General features: G+C 35.1%; 1 protein-coding gene and 1 long non-coding RNA gene across 4 annotated transcripts in view; one reads left to right on the top strand and one right to left on the bottom strand.

The window, feature by feature from the left end:
• Positions 1–23,010, top strand: part of LOC141529515 (patj homolog) — a 769,735-nt gene that overhangs the window by 243,916 nt on the left and 502,809 nt on the right. For all 3 annotated transcript variants that reach the window (XM_074246076.1, XM_074246077.1, XM_074246078.1), the window contains one exon: positions 9,432–9,673. In XM_074246076.1, the coding sequence (XP_074102177.1) occupies positions 9,432–9,673 (242 nt within the window). The remainder of the gene's footprint in view (positions 1–9,431; positions 9,674–23,010) is intronic.
• Positions 1–23,010, bottom strand: part of LOC141529552 (uncharacterized) — a 137,484-nt gene that overhangs the window by 44,918 nt on the left and 69,556 nt on the right. The window contains exon 2 of the long non-coding RNA XR_012479616.1: positions 13,115–13,271. This is a non-coding gene — a long non-coding RNA (uncharacterized LOC141529552). The remainder of the gene's footprint in view (positions 1–13,114; positions 13,272–23,010) is intronic.

Raw genomic sequence — 23,010 nt, 5'->3', positions numbered from 1 at the left:
GTAATTCCAGTGATTAAAAATTATCTGGCGCCCTATTTTTATTGAGACCAGGGACTGAAAATTGGAAAGATACCGAAGTATAATTCAGAATTTTAGTAAGAAGTAAGTTCCCGTATAACCCCAAGCAAATTTCGGTTATAAATTAAAAAATTCCGGTTATAAATTGGCGTCCAACGTCAAAGTCTGTAAGCGGGAAATACTGTGACGATCGAACACCTGGATCGACTTGAAAAATTCAGTAATAGTATGTATGTATGTATGTATGTTTTTTTTTTAAAGAAAAGTGAAAAAAATCTTCCAAAGACACCGCTATATTGAATGTGTAACGGGTAAAATTGGGTTTATTTCTAAATAAATAAAAATAACCATCCATCAGCGACCCCCCCCCCCCTGCTCCAATTTGTCACTCGCCGGAGTCCAGGATGAAAAAGGGGTAGTCAGAACAAAAATTGGCACAGTAAAAGAAACAATCAAACTATAGTCAATTACGTGCAATCTCAGTAAAATAAATGAGTCGAGTAACTAAATCAAAAATGAGTCAAAACAGGTTATGTTAGAAACAAATCAACAATTTATTTAATTGGCATTTCCTTCATTGTCTATCTCTTTGGTTCGTCAAATTCTAAGTTTTTATTTTCCATAGAAAATTATTTTATATTTTAATCGGTCTTATTTCATTCTCTATCCATTCCTCGCTCTCCCATACTAAAAATTGCTCGAGACTTAGAATATTTTCGCTGACTTAAATTATTTCTTACACTAAAGATTTTCTTCAACATAATAAATTTTTACTTAGTAGTTAATTAAATTAAAAACAACGCAGTAATAATTTTAGTGAACATAAACTTTAATTAATTTGATCAATAATAAAAGAAAATATTTATCACAAATGTAAAAAGTAATTAAATCAGTCATAGAAAATTATAAACCAACTAAACAAAATATAACAAGATTAAGTAATAATACACAAATAATTTCTAATTATTGTTTGAGATTTCTTGATTAATTAATATGAACTAAGTCCAATAAACAATTATCATAATTTGATAAATAATACTCAATTAATTATTAAACTCAACTAAATAATACTCGGTTTAAAGAACAATATGTTCGTAATAATAGTAATAATAGTAATAATACTGAACATGTAAATATTAATTAAAGTAAAGAAAAGAATTATTTAATCGATTAAATAAATTAAATCCGGTAAAATCGGCCGGCCGAAGTATTAGGCAACTATAAAAATTGAAGAGTAGGTAGCCGCTGTCACTTCCTTCCTTGCCCCGTCCTCCTCTCGTCCGTCCCTTCTCCATCTGTCAGTCCCTTTTCCCTACTCCCGCCCCTTTTCCCTTTAGTTGGGTCACAAATGATGATGGTCGGTAATATGGGATTTTTACTCACTAAAATAAAACTTCTCTCTCTGCCCCCGTGGATGGTACGAAGATGACTGAATCGGAATCGCGGGAGCATTATTTCAATCCAGCCCATGTTGCGACTCGCGACGCCTAATTCTGATTACTGGTCCCCTTTCTACGGTTTTTTCTTTTAGAAGGTACTGTGCGTAGGCTGCAACAACTGACCGGTTATCTCTTTTTTTGAGCATATAGGCTATCAAGCTCTCGGGAGAGAGCGTGGAGCCAATAGTTTCTTCGGAGCTGCTTTTGTTATCCTTCCACCGATCACACGTGAAAAACGTGTGTTCAGCGTCGTCAATTTTGTCTGGGCAGTATTTGCACGTTGGCGTGCTACGAAAACCAATCTTGAAAAGATAGACGTTAATCTGTCCATGTCCCGTTAATAGTTGAGTCAAAAAGAAGTCCGTTTCTCCATGCTTCTGGGAAAGCCAGAAGTTTATGTCTGGAATCAGGCGTGCCGTACATCGCCTGTTTCCCCGGATGTCCATCGATCCTGCCACTCATGTAGTGGTTCCGTCTTTATCTTGGCTCTTGCATCCGTAGAATTGTCACCATTTGTTTTGGCGTTGTAGATTTTTGCCCTCTCAAATGCTAACAAATCAATTGGCGCGGCACCTGCTATGGTGAATTCAGCTGCTTCTGAAACCGCGCGGAAGGCACAGGTGACTCTAAGCGCTCCTCGTCGTTACACTACCGCTATCTGTCGTCGGTACGTCTTCTGTTTGAGGATATCCACCCATATCTCCGCTCCATAGAGTAATATAAAGTGGACTACTTCTAGAAACACCCTCCTTTTTCTGGTTCGTGACCCCATTGTGTTGGCCATGATTCTCGACAGGTTGGATACTGTCTTGTTAGATTTTGTACTAGCGTTTTCGAGGTGTTCTCGGAAAGACAGCTCTTCGTCGATCACAACTCCTAAATAACGCAGTGCTCCTGTAGATGTCAATGTTGTCCCACCCATGTCGGCGACGAAAGGTTTTGGGAACCACTTTTGTTAAGTCAAGACGACGATCTCAGTCTTCTGCTTGACTAGTTTCAGGTGGTGTTTCTCAAGCCAATTTTCGACGGCTCCAATGGTTTCTCGAACAAGTAGTTCTGCTTCCTCGGCACTGTCTACTACTATCGTAGCTGCGACGTCGTCCGCGAAACCGGTGAGTTCCACTTGTTTTGGCAACTGGATTCCTAGAAGTTCGTCATAGTTCGCGTTCCATAAGCCAGACCCCATGATTGAACCTTGCGGCACGCCAAATGTTATATCATATTCTTGTAGGCCTTCTGTCGTTTCTGCTATCAGCGTTCTTTCGTTAAGATAGTCATCGACCATTGCCAAATTTCCTGGCTTCGCGGCAAATTTGTGCTCCAAGGCATCTTCAATGTCACCCCAGTTTGCGCTATTGAAGGCGTTTTTTATGTCTAGTGTGAGGATGAGATACACCTTGCGGGCTTTGAGGCTACCAGACCATGCTTTTCTCAGTCTCTACGACTTTCTGGATCACGCTAACTGTCGATCGTCCTTTCCGGAAGCCATGTTGGTTTGTGGCAAAACCTCCAGTACGATCGATGTCATTGCGTGTTCATCCCTGTATAAGTTTCTCGAGCAGTTTCCCAGAAATGTCCAGCATGCAGAGTGATCTGAATAACGAGGGTTTTACAGGGCTACCTTCACCTTTATCTAACAGAACCAATCTCTGCCGCTTGCAAGTCGTTGGAAACGTGCCGGTTGCTAGGCATGCGTTGTAAGCGTTCAGAAGTATATCTAGCTATTCCAGGGCTACTGTCTTGATCACCGATACCAGAATGCCATCAGCGCCAGGTGTTTATGCTATTTTGAGAGACTTAGCCGGGTCTTATAGCTCCTTGATTGTAAAACGTGTCACTTCGCCGTTTTTAGTGTTTGTTCTTCCGCAGCGGGTGTTTGGGAAAAAGCTCTGCTACAATGCTGTCAATGAAGTCTGGCGACCTTGACGCTTCTAGTGAAGCCTTTCTAAGTCGTTTGGTCACAATTTGGCAGGCTTCACCCCAGATGTCCTTGTTGAGATCGTTACAGGTCTGTTTCCACAACCTTGCTTTACTTGCTTTGATGATTTGATTTAACGTCTTCTTGACCTGCTTGTACTCGTTCAAATATAAATCCTAGTTGAGGAAGCGTTTTACAGCTCTCGTTGCGCAGCACCGTAGGATATGGCATCTTGCAAAATTTTGCTATGTTTGATGACCACCGGTACGTCGGCCTGCGGTAACCCCGATTTTTTAGCCGCGGCATAAGGATGTCATATGAGGCAGCAATTTCTTTCATCTTGTTAAGTACTATTTTTTCAGTCTCGCTGCGGGTATTTGGAATCGGGTTGTTCTGCAGAGTAGACCAGCTTCGTGTTCCTTGAAGTCACCAACGAAATGTCGAGGATAGATTCTTGGTACCCCGGTCTTCTGAAGGTTATGGTGCTCTTGGTATTCAGCACTATGAGTTCAAGCCTAACTGCTACGTCAACGACTTTGTTACCTCTGGTGTCGGAGAAAAGCGTCTCATTCAGCCGATTTAGCGTTGAAGACACCAGTTACGATGACTTCGCCGTCGAACTTAGTGATCGGATCTTCTATATTTGCCAGTTTCTGTCGGAACACACTTATCTTTTCATTATGTGGGACGGAGATGCTCATGAAGCAGGTTGTGGGAGCTTAAATCCAGACAAAACCTGCTCCACTTCTGCTGTTACTGGTGATAACGTTCTTTGTGTTCACGATCCGAATTTTTGCCATGCCAGTTTCGTCTGCAAGCTATGGTCTATCGTGGAGGTTTAGATGTTGCTCGAAGATGAAGCAAACGCCGATCTTTTCTTTAAAAAATCGCCGGCAAGGTAAGTTCTGCGCCAACGCACAACTATCCAGGTTTCCTTGTAGTATACGTGTCATTTCTGCCCTGTCGTAGCTTCGGTAAGTGTGGTGCAGAATGTCGTACAAGCCCTGGAGTCAAAAATATGACATAAACCATCTTAAGTATCTTTGTCCGGTGTACAGAGAAAGCATTTCGGCTTCTCCGTGCAGCTTATGGACTAGTGGTTTTCTCTGCCAGAATTGTAGTAGCATCTGCTTCTATCTCGTCCTGCAAACTAACGTGTTAGGTGGCCAAAACCAAGAAATTTGAAGCAGCGGATTACTTTTGCAATTGGGTCCATACGGCAGTAAACCCAACCGATCTATAAACGGGCCTTAAATAGAGCCTTAATCGTGCTGGCCTCGTCTATCTCGCAGAAGACTGCCCGATTGCCTCGTGGTGTAGGTTTTGTCAGATTTACCCGTTTAATCTCCAGGCTGTTAGTGAATTCACGTTGAAGTGCTTCAGGGACGTCGCCCTCACAAGTGCAATTTTAAGTGCTTAAGTGTAGAGTTAGCGAAAATGGCCAATTGGGTTATTTTTGCTAATTCCATCAATAATGGGATGGCCTTTAGGGTCAACCATTTTTTTTTTATTTTTTTTTATATATCCTTGCAAGATAATTTTGACAGAACGAATTTTAAAGCCAGATCTTGGCACAAAAATTCACGTAAAACATCACCTATATTTTTTACTGTGGCATGTTTTGGGCCTATCATTTTTTGGAACTTTTTTGCTGAAAATTTATAATGAAATTATAATCCAGTTTTAAAATTGATGCTAGTGTTATGTCCCAGAACTTAGGACTTATAAGCAGGGCTACAAAGTTGGTGTTTTATCAAGATGCTACATCCTCTTAACTTTAATTATATCTATATACGGTTTAATGATATATTCTTATTGTTACCTTCTTCTATCTCAGATTGAAAAACTTGCCCTGATATACAACATGGATTCAATAATCTAATTGTTTAAATGTATGTGGGGTATTCTATGCCGACTTAACCTACCGATGAACTTTGCATCACTGATTTCGCTAAAACTTTGGCATTTTTTTCTACCCCTAGAAATAGGTTTCTGTCATCTATCACAAATTTTTTTATTCAGCCTTTTACAAGATGTGAATTTTTGCAAATTTCGGAGGTTTCTTCGATTTTTTTTTAAATTCTCATAAATATTACTCCCTAAAAGACAAATTTTGAGCTTAGTCTCGTAATGGAATAATGATGCTTTATAACTTCTTTAGAATTTCAAAGTTAAATAATCTTGTTATTTTTAATTTTATATTATTTTTACTCTGTAATGTATTTTATTTGTTGCACAAATGGATAAAAAACATTCAAGTTCGCTGAAGTTATCATTTGATCAATTAGTCACCATATGGCGTTGTTGAAAAACCCTCAAACTATCAGGTACTAAAAAAAGCGCGAACCATGACGAGAGACCTAGTAGAAAATTATTCTAGTAAAATAGTGGGAAATTATTCTAAATTTTAATTGGGCCGCTACCTTCGAAACCCCCACTCAGCCCATCGGAGCTAGGGAGCCAATGTATTCACCTAATCCAATCCCCCCTCAAATTACCAGACTGTTTAAAAGAGGCAGCGAGGAGAGCTGCGACCACAGTCCACTTTAAACCATCGAGCGAGGAAGAAGAAGAAGAAGGAAATACTCCAATATCTACAGTAAGCGAGCAAGGCTTACCATCAACAGTGCAGTATTTAGGATAGCAAGCGTGCAAAGCTTGTCTATCCTCAACTGAACGTCTTTAGTCAGTCATCTCAGACTATACTTAGTCAATCTCAGCTTCATTCAGTAAAAGATCTATTTAGTCTCATATTTTATACCGTGACAAATATTACACTTTAATAAGTAACCATTCCCACTGTCGGCAATAGCCCATACTTTAATGTCCATGTAACAGTTTTACTTTCTGTTCAATTGGCTCCTAATCAATTAATAAATAAACTCAAATTTTAATAACGAACTATAATAATTATTAAGGCGCCACCAGGTTTATTATCACGGTTTATGGAACCGGTCCAGAGCTTAGAAATTTTATCATAGGGTAGAGAGAGTGGAGGAAGGTGTTGTTGAACAATATATATTTAATAAACAAATTGGCCAATATTTATTAATAATGAAAAAAAAAACTCAACAATATCGTGACATTAAAAATTAACAAATTTACACTCATTCACTCATACTGTCCACACTTAACAATATACTAAATCTCGACAATCCCCTTTCGGCGTCTACCCGTATGAATTATTAACTAACTAAATAAACCAAATAAACTAAATTATTTAATTACCCGCACACAGTCCAATCGTATGCAAGGGGTCGTTCACTCGGCTCACAGGAGTAACAGCCCAGTGACCAAACGTAGACCTAGATACTCCTGCAGTTTATTCACGCACTGCTACAGAACAACAGCCCAGTGACCAAACGTAGACCTAGATGTTCTGCAGCACACTCTCATAACCCGCTATAGCTACATCAGTAACAGCCCAGTCACCAAACGTAGATCTAGATACTCTGCAACTCACACATAACCCATGCTTATCTTACACACTGACACCACTGATAGACTTAATTTAAAAATTTAATATGACGAATTCTATTAATTTAATTTGGCCTTAAAAATCATCAATTGAAAAATGTAGTCATTAGTGATTTAATAAAACAATTTAATCAAATGAACGGATTAAATTCCAAAATAACTCGAACTTATATTCTCAAATTCTCAAATTCCGATTGCTAATTTATTTTTGATTTAATATATTGAAATAGATTAAAATTCCTAACTAATTTATTGCCGTGGTCTTCATAATACAACAATAAATATTTAATAACAAGAGGTCTTAGAATCTTGTATTAATAGATTAAAATATGAAGACAGAGGTCTTAATAATCTGTCGACATAGTAATTGTTCCGTCCGGGATCTCACAAGATTATTTTCCGCAATTAATTTAATCTCAAGAATAATTTTGGATAATTAAATTCGAAATTATTCATAAAAATCGACGACAAAATTTAATTATAACCAAAATTGTTGGTGAAATTTTTCAACATCAGATAACTAAAATTCCTGGACTTAATGTCCCGCTGATAATTATTAACTTTTCGTAATTATAGTTATTTTAAATTATCTAAATTTCACGATCTTAAATTCAAATTAATTAATTGACACGTGACAAAATATTTCACAATACAAAATACTTTAATTAATATTTCTAAATTAAACGTTGACAAAAATTCTATGTAAAAATTATTATTCACAAAAATCGACGAAAGTCGACACACTCGATTTTGATTCTAAAACATTCGCTAGTTTGGTAGTTATTGACCTTGGGTATATGGAATTACTGCGACGCAAAAATATACCGACGCTTGACGAAATTTCCACGAGAAAATACTAGCTGATTATTTTTCAAACAATAAAATTAATTACTCGGTTTTTGAATTAATTGTTTATAAAATTTCAACAGTTAATAAACGAATTTTCAGAAGTCAATTAATTTCATGGATTAATTTTAGTTAGTAAATAATTCTCGCGAAGAATCTCGAAAGAATTTGTCCCTCAAGCTCGACTGAGTGACTCTCGGGTATAAATCCCCGTGAAAATCACTCAGTTCGAACTAACAAATATTATCAAATTCTGATTAATTAAATAATTATCGATTAAACGATTCAATTAATAAAAAATAAAGGAGAAGTAATCGAGTATTCGGCAAGCCGCGGTCCACTTCTTTCCCACAGAGTAATTATTAATACCTTGACGAACTAAACTAAGAAATATAAGCGAAATGATTTTCATAAATGTAAATGACACAGTTAACAAAAGGACGGATATGAATAACCTGAGTATTTTATAGAACGATATCTTAAATGACTATAAATCTGTGATTAAATAATAGAATATTGTATGTGTTAGGGACTTAAATTTAATCTTCTTGAATTTGTAATTGTATTTAGTGACATCCACAGTTAGTTTGGAATTTTTATGTATACGTAGCGACATTTATATTAGACGGTACCGATTAAGTGAAATTTGAATTCATAGTCAGTGTACAATGTGCATTATCTGAAGTCACATGTTTTATTTGTTACTTTATTTCAAACTAGATATCTCACCAAATATATTAATTTGTAATTTAATTTTTAAGACCAAGTGTGCAATTTTATATGATGTTTATTATGTACTACGTGTTGAGGTAAATATGTTTCTCATGTAAACATTGTATTGAATATGTACAATTCTGTAAACTTTTCGTAACATGTGTTTTGCAATGATAAAAAAATTTTTAGATGCTCGATGAAGGTCAAATACATGACCGAAACGTCGCAATGAATTGACAATTAGTATTATGGTTAACATCTTATGTCCACTGTCCTGCAAATTGTTTTAAATATATGTAAACAACGGACGCAATGACGTCTTACATTAATTAATACCTCACGAAAAATTAACAATAATATAAAAAGATATTTATTCAAATAAGTTACTTAAAATTAAGTCCAAAGCCGAATTCCTTAGCCCGATGGACTGTATAATCAAAATAATAATAATAATGTCGCCTATAATAATTAATGTTTGGTCCAGATTTTCAATAGACTACTTGGTTATTTTACTACGACGTTAATTGATAAATAGAAATTTTATCTTAATAATAATTTTGGACTGTAAAATAGAAATTTTATCTAACAATATTAAACTGAGATATACCCGAATCCCTCAGTCGGGTTACCTCGAAAAATACAATTATAAATTTTAATCAATACTGGCCAATTCGAGGACCCAAATGCGTTTGTGCGCTTTCTGGTTCTAGAGACCGAAACGAGAACTTCAGGTGCACCCTCATTTGAGTTTATATTTCATCTAGAGATGACCAAGAATACGGGAACCATCTCGTTACAAAGTTATTAAAAGGAATGTCTTTCAGAAAACATTTCAACAATTACCATGATAGAGTTCTTGTCACAATGTTGAGGACTCAAATTTTCTCAACATTTTTTTTTTACTACACTGAATAACATTTATATTTTTAAGAAAGAAAATAGTCAAGTAGTTGGACCAATATAATGAATCATAGCTGTATAAAAGTTTTGTTAACATATTTTTTACGTATTTTTTCCAGATCTGGAATATTCTATGCGTGCAGATGAATTATCTGAAGCATCTACTGTGATTATTGGTGATAGTGAATCATTATACCGTGAAAATAATGAAAGTAGTGGTGTCTCTGAGAATGATTGGTCCTGTTCATCGTCAGTAAATTTGATTGGGACAAAAAAATTTATACAATCATTAGGATCAAATATTACCGACAAAAATAAGCCAGCTTCACTTGAGCCTTCAAAGACTAACTTGGATATGGTAGTAAGTTTGAAGATTGAAGATTTTTATATTTCTTAAATTATTTAGCTGGTGCGTTGTAAAAATCTAGGAATACTCATTCGTAGACATTGAAACGGATGAAAACTCTTTTGACAAGTCTACTCGTTCTCTTTGGTCACTCCTTAATTTATTTAGGGCGCCACTGGATTTTTAGACACAGTATCCAGAAACTGGACCAGAGCACGGAGTAAATTCTGCAGGGTCGTGAGAGATTGCTAGGACGGAATCAAAAATTATCAAAGAAATTCATTTTACAAGAAATTTTATTTAACTAACTGCATTTACAATAATAGTCCCCTTACAATTAATTAACACTTAATTCTAAGTCCTATTCCCGTTTAGACGACGGTTTCCTACCATAGTTCCTAATCCCGACGATACCCTCCTATGGAACGACCATATCGCGGTTTCTCTAATAGTTTCTTCTTCCCGACGATACCCTCTTATGGAGCGACCATACCGCGGTTTAAACTTGTAATGATTTTCCTCCATTTTCCAATTTTCCATAATTTTCCATAGTTTTCCATTTTTCATATTTTCCATAGTTTCTATAGTTTCATAGTTTTCCACACGCACCCACAATATACTTATTACCATTCAAACACACTAATTAATATTTCCATACGTTATTAATTATTTTTCTTCGATTATTATTAACTTTCATTTTTCAAATTAAATCTGATAAATAAATTTTCAAAATCCAAATTAAATTCCAATTAACAAATTTTCTCTTTAATAAATTTTCCATTCATTCCTAATCCAAATTCCTAACGAGATTAATTTCCTTATTTAAATTCTTAACTAATTTACTGCCGTGTTATTAATAATATAACTGTTATATCCGGCATGCTGTATCATAATACAGGGCCTCCCATTCCCGCCGAAAAGTGCAGCGCTTGCATATTTAGGGAACCACAACCAGGACTGCGCGACAACTCACTCGTGGCTGAAGAATACACATTATCGCGCATTGTCACCTCATCAAAAGAACCAATTGTTTAATTAGTAGCCCCTCTTTCAAATCGCGACCGAGGTGATAAAAACCGCGAACACCATAATTCACGAGCTTATTTACAAGGTAACAGTTCTGCCTTAAAGCCCGGGTGAGTCCTATACCCCGACACGTATAGGCAGACTTCAATTATTAAATTAATTAGTCATCTTTTCCCTAATTATTCATTTCGATTTCCTCAACGGTATTTCCGAGTTCTGTGATAGTGATTCTTCGAGCCACGATTCGTCTTTACGATAATCGAGATTCCCGCAGTTCCGGTGACCTGGTCCCACTCTCAAATTATCATTTCTTTTGTGAATTATAATCGGCGAACTTTTGTTTGCCGGAGTCGTTACTCCAGTTACGAACTCATATACTTTCAATACTACGTTATATTGTTATTAGTTAATAAGTGATAAGTGTAAATTAAGACGTGTTTGCCCATAGGGCCAGTTAATCAGAATATATAAACTAAAAACCCGAATCGAAGTGTTCCATCATTTATAAATTAAGAAACTATTCATCCTTCAACTTTCGATCTTCAATCTCCAGTCAGAAGGAGGAAGGGAGAAGCCAAGCAGCGGAAGTCAAAGGTATAAAGTCCAATCGAAGGCCGAATCATCATTCAAGTCAGATTCGTAATAGTAAGTGGAGGTTATTATCACTATTTCCGAGGTCGATTGTCTATTCCAAGGGGCCCTCTCCGGGGGTTTTCACCTTCGCGAACCCATAAATTAAAAACCTAACGATCCTTTCGTTAGGGAAATTCATCTGTTATCCGAACCTCCGATAGTCCACCTACCAAATTCTAAGATTATATTTTTCGGACATAACAACAATAAATATTTAATACTAAAAGGTCTTCGTATCTTGTATTAATAGATTAAAATTTGACGACAGAGGTCTTAATAATCTGCCGATAAAATATTTGCTACGTCCTAGTACTTTACAAATTTATTTTTCTATGTCGATTTTATTTTCGCCAAATTTTATAGTATGATTTTATTTAATCATTTTAATTCTAATCGATTTAGTTTCATTTTATTAATTGTTTCATCCAAATTTAATCTAGCCGAATTTTGTAATTCATTTTATTTACTTTAATTGTTTTAATTTTGTCCAAATTATTTAGTCAAAGTTAACGCATTAATTTGTTTAATTAATTTAGTTAATAATTGTTTATTGATTAAGAACGTCTCAATTGATTTTACTTAATTTAATTTTTACTAAAATATTTTACTTGTCTCTGAATAACTGAGTTTATTTTATTTCGACTAAATTACATTATTTTACTTTCTTTGTGTTGTACGAAACATTCGAATTTATTTTATTTAAATTTTGGGGATTGTATTTTATTTTATAACGCCTTGAGAATTGAGTCTCGACCTTGTATGTTCTTAACTCAGCGTTTCAGCTTGAGACAAGATGGCTGACCCTCTCCCAAACTTTTGTCGATTTTTCTTCCAAGCAAAATTTTACAACTGATTTATTCTCTACTTTTATCTAAATGATTTTAACAATTATTTTCTGATTCTAATTTTACTTCTGATTTATTTGACACAATCAAAATATGTTCCAAATTATTTATGTTGATTTTGATTATTTTATTATTTTTTTTTTTTAATCAGTTATTTAAAGTCGGTTTCAATTGCTGTGGTCATATCGCCGACTTTTACTGTTAGAAGTGGTACGTTGGGGACTTTTTGGGTTGTGAAAATCTTAATCTACGCGGCATGGGTTGAATATCAACCAAGATGGTTTCTAAGACCAGCTTGGGATTCGAACCCACGCCTGGCTAGTGAGACTGTCCGAGTGCTCTATAGACCATGCGATTTAGACCACTCGGCTAACCTCACCGGTTTTAATTAATTTTACTGATGATTTTACTAAAATATTTTACTGAAACTATTTCAATGATTTTAATTGACACAAAGTTAACTGATTTTACTTAAACTTAATTTCCAGAGATCAAATTTTTACGTGATACCAAAATCATGAATTAACAAACTGAAATAATTCCTAGTAAAATTAATCCGGACTCTGCCTTCGTATTTAATTAATAACCCAAAAAAATTCCTGGTATTATTAATAAAATATTTAGCATTTTATTTCTGACTTGTTCTTCAATTTGTTCTTAATTTTAATGACTTTTATTCGGACTTTTCTCTACTTATTTTACCACATTTTTTTCTTAAACATTTTGTTAATTATTCTTAATATTCGGTTAAATTTACGAGTACTTAAATTTTGTTAATCTTAATTACTTAAATTTTTGCTTAAACCAATTACTTAAATTTTGGTAAAACTAATTAATTAAATTTTTACTAAACTAATGATTGTGAGAACGCGAAATGGCGATAACCTTCAGCCGACTTAAGGCCTGGCTGATGCCGCTTCACCGAGAATATATTTAGACGTATTTATTGTACCTGGAGTTTCCTTGGGTTTTTCGTCTAAAATCCCTCGACGGTATTACTCCTGGATATCTCGTCTGTTCTTCAATTTCTCTGCTCGGTGAGGTGTTGTTTTTGGCGGCATGGTCCTTGATCACCACTTCGTTGATTTATCCTCAGAGAATATTTCTTTCTGGAACGTCAAATTGGCATTAGAATATTTCTTAAATTAATTAAACTTAAACGAGCCGACATTGGGCCTAGCACGCATTAAATTTATCCAAGATTCATCGCCTCGTTCCACAATAGCGAGCGAATAAAAATAATTAACTGAGTTAGCCTTTTTGCGATGTTGATTCTTCGATCGTCCGATTACAATAAAATCTTACCAAAATTCGTTGGTTCGTTTCTACTTGACTACTCTCTCTCTCTCTCTCTCTCTCTCTCTCTCTCTCTCTCTCTCTCTCTCTCTCTCTCTCTTGTAAGTACATAAACACGCTAAATTTTTCACTCTATCTTTAGAACATTTTTCTGCTTAAAATTGCCCCCGGGAATTTTTTGTTTCAGAAATATTGCAAGCAACAAATTGCAATCTGCAGATTAACATATAAATTTTACTTATTTGTTCGTTGTGGATTGCAAAATAATTAAATATATATTTCTCATCATTGAAGAGGATAAGTCGACAGTGGTTATTGTGTGCAGTGGGCTGTTAGCCAAATTAGCGTCAGTTGATGTCAACTTACACTTGAAGTTTACCAGATTTGAAAGATATCATCAATTTGATATCTACTCCGTCGGTAAATTGTTATCAACTTGTTTCTGGGCATCAAATTGATACTACTCGACAACTTATAAGATCTACAGTGTGTACCACAAGAAAGTTTAAGTGACAATACTTATCACTGGTTATTTACTTGGACATTAACCTTTTACTTTACCTTATGTATATCGAGGAGGTTTAAGTGACACTATAAATAACTGGTTATTTATCTTGTTTCTGATTGGTAATTTGAAACCTCGCACTAAATTGTCTGATCACCTTACAGAAATTTTACTCCAAATCTTCTGGTTATGCCATTAGTGTCTGACACATGTGTTAGATGCAAGAGACCTGTCAAATCATCTGTTATTTGTAACACTTGTCAACAACATTTTCATCCTGGTTGTGCACGTGATTTTGTAAAAAACAGGCCGCTCACTGATTGTTGCAGAAAACAATTCAACTATCTCCTGGGAAATTTAGATGCAAAAACGAGACTTGCTTCACTAAAATCTACCAGCTCCAACACCTCTTCAGTTTCAAGTTTCAAATCCGCGAGATCTTCTACATCTGAGCGTGTGTCTACAGGTCGATTATCGGTCTCATCTCTGAAGTCTCCAACGACACCAATCTCACCACTATCACCTACTTCTGACTCAGCATTCGTATCACCTGTTGTATCTCCAGAAATGGCGCAGTTACCAGTAGGTTGGGCAGATAACTCTCTCGATCAAAAATTATCAGCAATGATGGAGAGATTCTGTAGTCTGGAAGTCTCAACGAATGAAAGATTTGAAAAGCTAGATGCTAAGTTACTTGAAGTTCAACAGTCCCAAGACTCTATTGCTGCAAATCAGGAAAGGCAAACTGCGAATATTAAGGCAAACGATGCATCAATCATCAAGCTCAGTTCAGATCTTGAAAATTTTAGAGATCAAACAAAAAATGAAATGGCTGCGGTAACTGAGAAATTGTTGCTCGTTGGAAATTCAACTTCTGTTGCATCTTCTTCCTCTCAGGTACCAGAGAACTCTGCCGAATTAGTCATTTCGGGTATTCCCGATTCGGTAACGAATAACCTAACACCAGATGATATCTGTACAGCCGTCCTAACGAATTTGAGTTTGCCAAATCTAACTGGCTGCATCTTAAATGCTCGTAAATTTGAGAACAAAAACAAGCAAGTGCGAGATCAGACTAGGCCTGCCTCTCACTCTTATATAATTTCAATGATGTCGATTCAAACTCGTAACTTTGTTGTCAACAAGAAGCGTCAATCTGGCAATCTTCTGGTAAAGAAGGTTTTTCCTACTCAAGTCGATGCTGCATTCAAGGGATCTATTTATGTTAATGAATTTTTTCTACCAGAAACCCATCGACTTTTACTCAAAACTAAGGAGAAGGCTAAAACTGCTAAATTCAAGTTTGTTTGGGCGAGAAATGGGCAAATTTTTGCAAAGAAAGATGAGAACTCTGAAAGACTTGTTATAAATTATGAATCTGATCTTATGAAACTTGATTAACGCTTAGACGATTCAACAAATAATTCTCCTAATAACTTAGCTCCAACATTAAATATACTCAGTTTAAACATAAATAGTGTTATTGGTCACTTAGCTCAGTTTTTAACTTTAGTTAGTGATACAAAACCTGACATTATTGTACTTGTTGAGTCCTGGCTCAAACCTTCACTTGATAACAGCATTTTTACACTTGATGATTATTTCATTATCCGAAGGGATCGAGTCCTAAAACATGCTGATTCTGGTCGGTACATTCAGGGAGGTGGTGTTGCATGCCTAGTACATAAATCCTTAAATACCAAAGTGCTTCACATCTCAACTTCTGACTACTTAAATCAACCGGAGTTTCTTATTGTTGACCTAACTTTGAATACAGGATCGCATCTTTTACTATCTTGTATCTATCGAAGACCTAAAGGATTACTTCTCAATGAATTCTTTGAAATATTTTCAAGACTCTCTCCAAGTTTTAATAGTATCATTATAGCTGGTGATTTGAATTGCAACCTGATAGAGGATAGTTATATTACAAATCACTTGAAGGATTTCATTGTGGAGTCATCACTGTATTGTGTACCTTATGGTACTACTTTCCATAAAAGTGACTGTGATTCATGGCTAGATGTGATTCTGTTAGACAATGAAAGTAAGTTAATTTCTTGCACCAAATCTGACTCTCCATTCATTGATGGTCATGATTATTTACTCTGCCAGTATTCTGTTAAAAACTACAAGCAAATTGATAAAAAAATTGCATTTAGAAATTTAAAAAATTGTGATCATCTAGCTTTATCAAACTCTTTAATGAATTCATTAAATGTTTATGATACTGTATTAGAGCATTCGGATCCAAGTGAACTTCTGAATTTTTTCACCACTGAAACTTTATCAACTTTAGATACTTTTGCGCCAATAATCATAAGAGAGATACGGCGACATAGAAATCCCTGGTTCACAAAAGAGTTAAAATTGAAGTGCAAAGAACGAGATCAACTTTACAAGAAAGCTAGAAGAAATCAAGACCCTAACTTGCTTGCTCTTTACAAATTGAGAAGAAAAGAATTGAAAAACCAGTTGAACCATGCACGTGAAGAATACTTGAAAAATGCGCTATTAAATCTACCACATGGCTCAACTGTCTGGAGCAAATTAAAATATCTTGGACTCATAAAGTCAAATCCGTCGTCACCGCTAAATTTCTTTGATCCACTTGAGTTGAACGAATACTATGCCAATATAGTCAGGAAGCATCCACCATGTAGCACTGATTTTCTAAACTTAATACCTGTGACGCACTCCAGGAAGGTTGAATGCTCATTCAACTGGTCTAAAATTGATATTGTAGATGTAACAAAAGCCCTGCATCTTACTGTTTCAAAATCAAAAGGAAGGAGTCCTGATGGATTAGATCTGAGATGGTTAAGAGATCATTTTCCGCAAATTTCACTCTTTCTCACTGCTTTATTCAACAGATCTCTGGAGACTGGAATCTTTCCTGATATTTGGAAGGTTATCTTTATAATACCTTTGAATAAAATAACACCACCTAGATCTCCCTCAGACACTCGACCAGTTGCAAATTTGTCGCATTTGGCTAAAGTATTTGAAAGAATTATTGCTATTCAGGTGACAATGTATCTGGAAGACAATCAGCTACTTGATCCTTTCCAATCTGGATTTAGGAAATATCACAGTACCCAAACGACATTACTAAAGGTCACTGATGACATCAGACAAGCTATGGATGGGAGTAAACTGACTATCATAATCTTTTTCGATTTAAGTAAGGCCTTCGATTATGTTGATTCCAAGGTTATACTGATTGCACTATTTGAACTTGGTTTTTCATTGGAAACTATTAACTGGTTTCTCTCATATTTATCAAATAGGTCTCAGTCAGTTCTAAATGAACATGGGATTCCTATTGAATTACTACAAACATCTTCAGGAGTTCCACAAGGATCTGTTCTTGGACCGATATTGTTCTTAATAGCTGTGAATTCTGTGGTCCGTTGGCTGGCTCATTGTAAACACGGCCTTTTTGCTGATGATATGTACATCTACCAGCACTTCTATATTTATCAAATTCACGAAGCAGTCAGGCAGATAACACTCGATGCTGAATAGGTTGTATAGTGGACCCGAAAGCATGGACTACAGTTAAATTTAGACAAAACAAAGGCTATGATTATGGGATCTGACAGTAAATTAAGAAGACTTGCTGAAGAGGAAATACCCCCTATCGTGATTGATGGAGTCGCATTACCTTATGTCAACTTGATAAAGTGCTTGGGCTTACATTTGAGTAACAACTTATCTTGGAATCACCATGTATCACAAGTTACGAGGAAAGTGAATTCAGCATTGCATTCATTGAAAGTTCGCAAAAATATTTATTCAACTGATATCAGAAGACTATTGGTTTCAGCGACGATCTTGCCTCTTATTGATTATTGCTCTGTTGTGCTTATTGATGCTACTGGTGATAATGACTTAAAATTACAACGAGCAGTAAACTCCTCAATAAGGTTTATCTTTGGTCTTAGACGAGATGAACATGTCACCGCTTATTGTCGAGAACTAGGTTGGCTCTCAGTGAAATATCGTCGAATGTATTTCTTGCTGTGTTACTTCTACAAGTTGCTGGAAATCGGTAAACCGGGCTATCTACGAGATGCATTCTTGGAAGAAACTGATGTGCGACGCTCTAGTAGATTGGCAGTAAAAAACACACTGTATTTAAACTACCTCACTTTACTACTACCTATTTAGAGTGTTCATTTATAGTTACTGTGATAAGAGTGTGGGAGGAGCTACCTGACGACATTGTTAACTCAAGCAGTTTGGAGGTGTTTAAAAATAAAATTTTTGACCATTTATTAAATTTGGATAATTGAAGAATCGCTTGATGACCCTTAATACTCTCAATTATTGTGAAATTTACCTTAATATGTCTTTATATTTCAAATGTTATTTAGAATTTAGAGTTATTTGTTGAATCAGATAAGATTTAAAATTTGCTTAATATCGCTAAAATATTTAGTAAAATGCTTAGAATTAATTTTAATTTATGTACTTGCAATATTAATATTAAATATGTAAAAAATTTTGTATCTATTATAATTGAATATTGCCATTAGGCTTGTGCCTTGGCATGAATAAACTATCAATCAATCAATCAATCTCTCTCTCTCTCTCTCTCTCTCTCTCGGCGCCGACACTACCCTCTCGGGGACTTACTCACTAGTTTACAACTATTGGTGCGAGTACTTCGGAGCACAGCGCCAAGGAAAAATAGGTAGATAATTCTAATTCGGATCGGAGACCTTCTCCGGATAAAGAAGGCCCCGTGAACTCCGTTACAGAGTATCTCGATTTAGTGTATTGTAGTTTAATGCTACTCTGAAATTATCATATTTAGATATAAAGTGATTTAAGTAATGAAGAAGAGGATATGAAAGCAAATAACCCTGATGTAATTTTCTGTGTTTGTGTATGTCGTTAGTGAATTATTTGAAAATAATAACAATAAAACGAATGATTATACGACTATCAGGTGAGTCTATATTTAAGTTTTTTAGCGTTTGCGCTTTAGTGTATTTACATTTTAACAAATTCACAATTATTTTATCAAGTAGTTCGAAATGTTGGTAAAATTATGCAATATTAAGATGTTAATTAAATCATTTTGTTTATCAAATTTCCGGTTACATTTTTTATTCAAATATATTGATGAATTATTAATTATTTTAATTATAAGTACTTTTGTTTTTATCCTGCAAAGATATCAACATTAAAAAAAAATAATTAAGTTTCTATGGTAATAATAATTAATCATATTTACTGTCGTTAAAAGCTACAAAAATAATTAATTGCGATTAATATAAAATTAGCTACGATAAATGTTGCTGCTGTTTATTAAATGGAAATAATTCCTGGTCAGAGGGCTGGTAGCTATCGGTATATGTATCAGGGGTATTATTTTATGAAGATACCCGTTATCGTGGTCGACGTCACATTTGTTCAGCAAAGACTACAAAGGATAAATGTTATGTCACTGCGCTTGTACACCAATTAAATAATGAGCCTGTGGTTACACTTTCCAACACCCATCAACACGTTCAACCTACGATACATATTCGAGAGCCTGCTATAAGAGCTCTGCAGGAACGAGCTCATGATTTTAACCAGTATCCTGGCAACATTGTAAACGGAGTTTACAGAGAGTAATTTCCTATAGTCATTTACGTCTATTTTGCAAGTAATTATTGGCAATATTTTACATTTTAATCATTCATAGTTTTCCGCATACGATCCTTTTTCTGAGTCCAGATGCAGCTAGGGGAAACGTAATGAGAGAACGACGCAGCATTATACCCGCTATACCGAACACATTACATCAGTTATACCCTATGCTAAATAACCTTGAAATTGCTCGTGGAATTTACCAAGGTCACTTTATCGCTAATGATAATTCCGTTGAATTGGTTTTTGGGAGTAATTTTATGATGGAAACGATTTGCGATGTAACTGAGATACACAGAGATGGGACGTTCAAAGTATTACACTGTTATATTACATTTCAACAGTTTAAAATCAGTAAAAAGTAATAACATTTAATTAATAATAATTATATTTTAATTATTTATTAGTCTCGACCGACAACTCCACAGAGCAGCTAGCTTTTAATTCTACACAGACGAAAAAAAAGATATCGTGAATAAACTCTTATCATTTATAATCTGTGTATTACATTTTTCAGTATTTTCACTTTCTACTTGATATGTTCTAGGGTGTACCGGTATTGTTTGTGATTTGTGAAAGATAAACCAAAAGCCTTTATAATAAATTTTTGGAATTTTTGAAAAATAAGTTTAATACCTGAGAAGCTAATTTACAATTTGTAATTACTGATTATGAGGTTGCAATCATCAATTCCACAAAGGAATCTTTCCCAAACACACGTATTAGGGGATGTTAAATTCATTACATTAGAGTAAACAAAAATCATTAATCAGACGAAAACCATTAACAATTAACCATTAATAACTGTCAATTTATTGAGATTTATTTAGACTATTTATAAATTATATTAAAATTCTTTTGATTTAGCCATTTACACACAGGTGGAATTATCTTCAATTACCTCAGGATGAGAGAGGAAAGCTGGTATTGTCATCATCTTGGACTTTACCTTTAGTACCGGCACATCGATTTGTAGAAGCAATCGATGTAATTGAACAGTTATCTCAAACTTTAATAAATGACTTTCCAAATGTCGCCATGTACGTCGCATATCTACGTAACTTTTGGTTACCGTTGGTATTACAAGTTTCAGTTTCAGGAAATTCAGTAAAAACTAAAATTATTGCCGAAGCGTTCAATCGACATCTACCTAAAAACCTCGCAGGCGAACGTCCACCAATTCCTCGTTTTTTGGGTATAAATACAGATCAATCGAAACAGACATTTTTAAAAAATCTACAGGAGATATTAATTTGTTATTCTATTCTTTTTTCTTTTACTTAGATCAACACAAATCTTTGTGGACTCTCAAACACTGTGGCAGCAACTTGATAACCTTGTGCCTATTGATACTAGGCGACTTTATCAGATTGAACGTGATCGCACCATCAGGGCCCGCCAAGATTCATTGGAATTAGGCCGATACACCATGAGGGACTTTTTGACATCTATTTCCGACTAACAGGACAGAAATGTCAGAGTTGAAATGAGACTAGAAATGAAAAACTGTTAATATTGATTGATATTTTTGAGCCCTTTACTTAATTTTTTAGCATGAAGAAACTATGATGCACAATTTTTATTTTTCATTCTGGGAACTTAATATTCTATTGTGATCATGTATTAATTAATCACTTTTGTTTCTAGATTAAAATGAAAATCTGAAGGATGTTGAAATACCAATTAATAATCATTGAGACCCTCCAAACGTCGCACCTAGTACGTATTTTCTCTGTTTGTAATTTTATAACTCTTTAATTCTATCTTTTGTATTTTCAGTGGAACTAGAAACTCACGTTTGACCGCCACCTCGACCTTAACCTTAAGCTCGTGCTCAAAATCAACCTCAACCTCCAACTCAACCTCAAAATCAAGCTCAAGTTCAAGCTCAACCTCTACCAGTTAATCTTCAACCTGGGGGAGGAAATCATCGACGTTTTGGGCCACGAGGTCGTGGTCGTGGTCGTGGACGTGGTCGAGGTCGTGGTCGTGGTCGTGGACGTGCTCAGCATTCGGGACAGCAGCAGGATGGACGTATTCATCAGCCGTACCCACGCCGTGGTCGCGGTAGTACAAGACGACTTCCTCCTGAAGGAGTCTTGATTAATGAAGTTTGTCTAGATCTGAATGCCGACAATCCTGACATTATTATTCAAGGTCATGATGAAAATCGTGATCCACGAGTTAGTCTTAATAACGATAATGTTCCAAATATTCAAGCTGATCCTGGAAATGCTAATCAACTAATTATCATTGATAGTGAACGAAATATTCACATTGAACAGGGTCAACTTGATCACCCTCTGTTCAATAATAATCAAGCTGTTAATGATCAGTCACCCAGAGTCAATAGGCCTATAAGAGAACAACTGAACGAGATCCAACCAAATCTAAATGCCCAAGAAGTCATTAATCAAATCCAAAATAACAATCGGAGAGCCTTCCAAGAGCTCAACCAAAATCTTTTGCCCCAAAATAATGATACATGTGTGAAATTTGCTGGACAAACAATCGCAGTCACATTCTAGGTCCATGTGGACATTTTTACTGCGGTGAATGTTCAAGTCGAATGAGAGTAAGAATAGATAGATGCCCGCTCTGCCAGGCAGCGATTACGTCGATCATAAGAGTATGGCTTTAGATAATATCTAGATTTATGTTAATTGTTATTTTCATGTTTCGTCAAATTTAAGAATGTTAAAACTTCTGTTCAAGCTTACTAAGTAAATAAACGTAAATTGTGATGGATAAAATAGTTCATTCATTTCATAACTCGACATAATTTTCAACTTTGCTATCACCTGATCATCATTATTCAAAATCGATACTAACGAACGACTAACCAAACTAAAACTGCTAGTCTTGTCTTAAATCCGATTAATCACTACAATAAAAGTTTTATCTCGAGTCAGAATGCAAAACTTCTCAAGTATCAGTAAATATAAGTCGTTCTATTATTATTCTCTAAATCTGCTCAATGTAACTACGGATAAAATGTTTGATAGCTAGTGTAGGCTCAGTATATACTTAACCATTGTCAACAAAGTATTAATTTACTACTTTCGGATTAAAATAGTTTACTACTGACTGGTCAAGTTATGATTGACAAACCTAGGGTTTTCATTTACCTAGTGACTTCTAACATGATGTTGGTTGCTAATCTTGCTCCTAAACTTACAGATAAAACTATCATGACTTGATTCGTTTAATTCAAACTCAAAACTTATGCAAGCATAACTTAAAGACAAAAAAATTTAAAAATAAGAATACTTATCACTAAAGCATTCAGGAATAAAGATATTGAATAATAGAGTTATTGAGGAATAACGTTATTTAGAAATAGAGATATTTAGGAGATTTTAGGATATTTAGAATATTTAGGATATTTTAAATAGAGATAT

The sequence above is a fragment of the Cotesia typhae genome, unplaced genomic scaffold, assembly GCF_013202065.1.
Source record: "Cotesia typhae breed Kobodo isofemale line unplaced genomic scaffold, CoteBio_Ctyphae contig_48, whole genome shotgun sequence".
NCBI classification, from domain to species: Eukaryota; Metazoa; Arthropoda; class Insecta; order Hymenoptera; family Braconidae; genus Cotesia; species Cotesia typhae.
Note: the sequence above shows the minus strand (reverse complement) of the source record. Positions and strands in the feature narration are given on the sequence as shown.